Genomic DNA, 5,681 nt, shown 5'->3' with positions numbered 1-5,681 from the left:
CATTAATTGCATACTTCGCAAATATGAAAAAGCTGTCAATTACATTCTGTAATCAAATAACTGCTCAAACTCATCTATCTGATCTTTAGATGTCATCCAAGGTTTACTATAGCCTACTTCTATCATGAAAATCATCCTCAAGACTTTGCATCACGAAATTCTTTGCAAAAGCTTGCTTTTCATCTTCTGTTGTAGAATCAATCTTTACTATAATACTAATAACTCTGAATTCCTTCATAACTTGTTTAAATGAGCTCCAAATAACAAGCGAGCTTAGGTACAATCTCAACATAATTGGATACACCTTTTTCGTTACCTTCCAAAGATTACAAGTGTCATACTGTGACAACTATGTCAACTTTAGGTCCTATTTGGCCTAACTACAACAAAATGACATCAAACTTTGTCAAAACTTCATAATGTGCCTCTCCCTTGCCCTCATTATATTCAAGAAACCCATTTAAGGGTCTCCAAGCCAAAATTTGAGGGTTCCATTCTCAAAACCCCATGTGCTCCTTCACCAATAAGACAATATGGAAACATGTCAAGAAAATAGTCTTCATGAATTGCTCTCTTCTAACAAATGTCTTCAATTAAATGCCTTGCACTATTTTTTCATTAACACTTTAATTGATCTTATCTCTTTCTTTTCTCTTTCTCTTTTCTAATTACTTTGTTTAATATTACCTTTAAACATACTCCTTAGTATACTATTTCACAATTAGAATAATAATATTTAGCCTAAAAGATTATTTAATATATTTATAAAGAAATTTATACCCTATTTCTCTTTTCAATACTCGAGAAATCTAATTGAGACCTCATTCGAAAGAATGTAAAAAATAACATGGCGTCATTCCCCAAATCCGAATGGAAGCACAAGAGTAGGTAACCCTAGAAATTGTTGGCGAAATTGTTCTTAGGCACCCATCTTTTCGGTGGATTTTATCTTATCCATTTACCGGGTGAACGTGTAGACGAATACAGAAGCATGACCGCTGCAACGAGTTGCTTGTGTCCCGTTAATGGCTACCGTCCTGGCGGCCTCACTTCTCTCCATTCCGCTTCCCCTTCTCCTTCCCGATCCTGTATTCAGAGCCGCATCAGAGCCACCTCCTTTTCCTCCGTGTTGCAGAGGACCTCTTTGCTGCTGCTGCCGAACAATAAATTTGTAGCCTGGAGGAACGCATCAACTGCAGCTCGAGCACAGTGGGGGGCAGCGGAGGAGGAGGAGGAAGGAGGAAGAAATACATGGCAGGGCCGAGAAAGAGAGCCAGATGATACTTCATTTTATGTGGGCAATCTTCCATACAGCGTGGACAGCGCTGAGTTGTTCAAGCTGTTCGAAAATGCTGGCAACGTTACCAAGGTGGAGGTATGTTGTTCGATACGCTCTATAAATCTCAGCCTACTTCTATTTGAAAGTGTTGTTTTTCATACATGGGTACTGGAAATCGATTGTGAATGATTCGTGGTAAATCTGATGTCGAGTTTGTGAATGTCAATCCATTGGAACGAGATACTCTGTAATTATTAAAATATTCTGTCAAAGGAAGTTGATTTGGTGGAATATAGTAGAAATTTCTTTATGAGGATTGTTGAAGGTCGGTCTTCTGAACTCTGAATCTTGGTTCAAGGAGTTATGCCCTTCCATTTGAAAGCTAGGTTATTGTTATGGAAATTTGTGGAGTGTAGAAAGATTTGGTTACAAGGCTGTGTTGCAGGTAAAATATAACAAAGAGACAGGAAGAAGCCGGGGTTTTGCCTTTGTGAACATGGCAACTAAAGAGGAAGTCGCTGAAGTCGTGGAGAGGTTCAATGGAATTGTAAGTATCTGAGGGGATTCCCCCCAAAATAGTTCTGTGTTTGCAAGTTTTGCTGTTGTATATGATGAATTTAGATGCATTTTGTTACACCATATCCCTTTCATATGAATTTTTTCCATAGTATGAGCTTTTCTTATAACAAATATGAGATCTGCGACAGGACTGTCAGGGCAGAACTTTGAGGGTAAGTTCGGGGCCAGGGCCCGCGAAGAACAATTTCAACCAGAGCATGGCAACCCGAGGCGAAGATTCTGAAGTCGGTGACAGATTTAATGGATATGTAAGTATCTAAGGGGCTTTTCTTCAAAAGAGTTCCGTGTTTGCAAGTTTATCTGTTGCATATGATGAATTTAGATGCAATTTGTTACACCATATCCCTTTCATATGTATAATGAACGTTTCTGCACAGTATGAGGTTTTCCCATGAAAAATTTGAGATCTTTGACAGGAGTATCAGGGCAGAAATTTGAGGGTAAATTCGCGGCCAGGGCCCGCGAAGAACAATTTCGCATCCAAAGCTGGATTCAGAAATGTAAAGTCTGGCGGCGGAGGGGGTTTCGATTCAGAAAATCAGATGTATGTGGGCAATCTTCCTTGGGGAGCTGATAATTACACCCTCGAACAGCTTTTTAAGATTCATGGAAGTGTTAAGGATGCCAGAGTTGTGTATGACAGAGATACAGGTCGTTCTAGGGGTTTTGGTTTTGTCACCATGTCATCTTCTGAAGAAGCTGAGGCAGCTATTTCCTCCCTTGATGGGGCTGTAAGTGTTTCATGCTCTATCAATTAATCACTAGTGTTTAAGATTTTTTCAAAAACTTTGGCATGACTGATTTGGAGAAGCAAAGTATTATGTTCAAAGCTTTAAATTGACATAAGCTGTGAAATGCTGTAGATGAATTTGTTTTTGGAATTTATTGTGTATGTTTTTTAGTATCAATATTTTGGATCATACTCAACAGAATAGTTCAAGAACAAATCAAATCATTTTTTACTAAAACACATACACAATCGAATTCAAAAATTAATCATACATTTCAAATGAATTGTAGAGATGAATTTTATTATCAGCAAGCTTGGACATATCAGGGAAGCTTATCTCTGTGCTTGGATGCAGGATATGGATGGGAGGCCACTAAGAGTGAGGATGGCATAGGCGCTAGGTCTCCCCAATTTTGAGCATTGGCAATGTTTGTGTTTTTCTCCTTCAACTTGGCTACCGAGCGGCATTTTCATAAATATGCATGCTACTGTTTTCGGTAGGCATGCAGATCTCGTGAGACAACAGATGAGATTGTTTTTGGCCTGTAAGAAATAAATATTGTACAGTATTACTGTCACGATTTTCTTTTCTTCTGCTCGAATTTTATAGTGAATAGGTTGTGTTCAGCAATGTGGAAAAAAGTGCCGCAAACACCACGGCTTTTGCTCACAAATATTTCTAGTGGATTGGAAGGTGTCTTATTAGAGGGTGGATTGTTAATAACCAGAGTTCAGTGACTACATACAATATTGTCAACTCAGTGCATCTCTGCTATAGTTTTGTATTTATATTTAAACATTTGGCATAATGTTTAAATGGATCTTTTTATCTACAAAGTGTATGTTTGGGGCTGTATTTTTACTCTTGTATTTAGCCTTATATTTTGTGATTGTGATAGCTGTTTGTAATTATTTTTAAATTATTTCTTGTAAAATATAAATTAATGAAGAGTAATTTTCTGATTGTTTAGTTTCAGACTATATATATGATAAATTTATATATGCAATAGGTTTCAATAACACACTAGATGAAGTTATGATCTCTTTTGCCATCACTCAATCAAATAGTAAATACATTAACTTAAATAAGAAGATAAAGTTGTAACTTAGTAGATGAAGTGGTGCAGGAATTTTTATATAAAGTATTTAGGTCAAAGTTTTATATAAAGTATTTAGGTCAAGTTTTATGTATTTAGGTCAAGTTTTATGCACGAGTCGACTTGAGAAATTTATCTTGATTTCGTCATTAGGATAAGATTATTTTTTTGGGATTTGTACAGATCATTATGGGGTCATGTTTCCCCATTCTATACTGATCTACAATTTTTTATTTTGTAATAGTCTAGAAGGTTTTGTAGATTATCTTAGCAAGTATAAATAGAGTTTTAGGTTTAGGTTTAGGTTTAGATCAAGTGGGAGAGCAAAGTTTCTAGATACTAAGTTACAAAGAGAAGAAATCTGCAGGAGAGCCAATCTATGTACTATTCATTTGATAAATTAAATGGAAGAATTTTATAATCTATCTCTTGCTGGTGCTGGTTCCTATTGCTATTGTGTTTGCTTCCATTGTGTTTTACCTTTGCATCATGAAGTAGAGGTTTCTCACCATTCCCATAGAGTTATTACATAGTATAGAAAAAACCGTAAAATTACAAGAGAGATTTTGGTTGCAACTTAGTAGATGAAGTAGATGTTTCTCATCATTCCCATAGAGTTGTTATGTTAGCATAGAAGAAACCATTTCAAGAGATTTTGATAAACAAACTGAAATAAGATTCTAGAAGTTATTATTAGACCTGTTCATAGACCAAATAATTATATTTTAGTTCTTAGCTAAAAGCTCATTCTAGCACCACAAGCAAGAGTTAATACAACTCAATCAATTCCAAATTATACTTTCTCATAAACCAACCATTTTGCAGTGTAAGGACATCTCAGGAAACGGATCCCAAACCTTTGATAGTGCAGATTTTAGTTCAGTATGAAAACCAAAGATAAAAAGAAATGTATGGGATTCCTTAAGGGGCAACTTTGTCATTAAAATCAGTTTTTTGAAAAATAACTCAAATAAAAAGTTAAAAGAGGTCACTCAATTGTGCTGAACTCAAACAAACAATGGCTAAATGATAGTTTTGTTACGAGCACAAATTGAATTTTTTGTTATATTAAAAGAAAACACATTGACACACCAAAATGTTTTATACCTTCATCAAATCTTGAACAACACCCATGTCAAAATATGAGGAAACACATTGTCTCTCTCGATATCAAAATCATCCACAACGAAAATTCTTGTAAGTCTTGAATTTTGACAACAAACTACATTAGAAAATAAAGAAGGAAAAAAAACCCTCGAGGAGAGAGAAAGTGACGAAAATTAGAGGGAAAAATAATTGAAAAATAGAAAAAGAAAAAGAGAAAAGATGAATTTCTATTTTCAAGGTGCATATATGGAGTAAGTAGAAAAATAAATTAAAATGGTTGTCATTCCATTTAGCGAGGTGTGTAGGTGGAATTCTAGAAGTTTGTGGACATATCCTTAAATCATGCATTTAATATTTGTTGAGCCACTTGGTGGTGCTTAGTTGTATTTGGGTGGGAATTAAATATTTTCTGTAAGGTAGTTGCATTTACCTTTTATCCTACATTAGTTGTGTTTGTAATATCTTGGGTGGTAAGTACCTATTTAAGCAAGACATATGAGTGTTTCTAATCAAGCTTCAAGGTGTGATCTCTTCTTAATAGAAGCTTGGAGAGGAGGAAGCAGAGGAGCGAGTTTTTCTGAGTCTGTCGATAGAGTGCCAAATGTGAGGTAGTTTACAGTAGGATTGCGATGGAGTTGTGAGTTTGTGAGAAGAGCTAGTGTTTGTGGTTTAGAAACAAAGAGGTTGCTTGGTGGGCTTGCAAGCACAAGTTTAGATTTTCCTTGGAGGTTTCTACCAAATTATGGATTTGGACTAGCTAGGGTTTGGATTGGATCTTGAGGGATCTTGCAGAACTATTATTGTAATTGCTATTGTATTTGGCCGTAACCAGGAAGGCCTTACAACTCGACACATTGCATGTAAACAATTATTTTATGAATAAAGAGTT

General features: G+C 35.7%; 1 protein-coding gene across 1 annotated transcript; it reads left to right on the top strand.

The window, feature by feature from the left end:
- The first annotated feature begins 952 nt into the window (after positions 1 to 952).
- On the top strand, positions 953 to 3,425 carry LOC149552480 (29 kDa ribonucleoprotein A, chloroplastic-like). The gene is made up of 5 exons (XM_089788063.1): positions 953 to 1,375; positions 1,725 to 1,826; positions 1,987 to 2,106; positions 2,275 to 2,589; positions 2,944 to 3,425. The coding sequence occupies exons 1-5, from the start codon at positions 992 to 994 to the stop codon at positions 2,980 to 2,982; spliced, it is 960 nt and encodes a 319-aa protein (XP_089644189.1). The 5' UTR covers positions 953 to 991; the 3' UTR covers positions 2,983 to 3,425.
- The last annotated feature ends 2,256 nt before the right edge of the window (positions 3,426 to 5,681 follow it).

The sequence above is a fragment of the Cupressus sempervirens genome, chromosome 6 (assembly GCF_028749045.1).
Source record: "Cupressus sempervirens isolate cs-2001-9-10 chromosome 6, ASM2874904v1, whole genome shotgun sequence".
Classification (NCBI taxonomy): domain Eukaryota; kingdom Viridiplantae; phylum Streptophyta; class Pinopsida; order Cupressales; family Cupressaceae; genus Cupressus; species Cupressus sempervirens.
Note: the sequence above shows the minus strand (reverse complement) of the source record. Positions and strands in the feature narration are given on the sequence as shown.

Excerpts from the sequence above, each read along its gene's own strand:
- LOC149552480 (XM_089788063.1), top strand. The coding sequence starts at position 992 with ATGACCGCTGCAACGAGTTGCTTGTGTCCCGTTAATGGCTACCGTCCT. Across the intron at positions 1,376-1,724 it reads GCAACGTTACCAAGGTGGAG|GTAAAATATAACAAAGAGAC; the intron begins GTATGTTGTTCG and ends GCTGTGTTGCAG. Across the intron at positions 2,107-2,274 it reads GTGACAGATTTAATGGATAT|GAGTATCAGGGCAGAAATTT; the intron begins GTAAGTATCTAA and ends GATCTTTGACAG.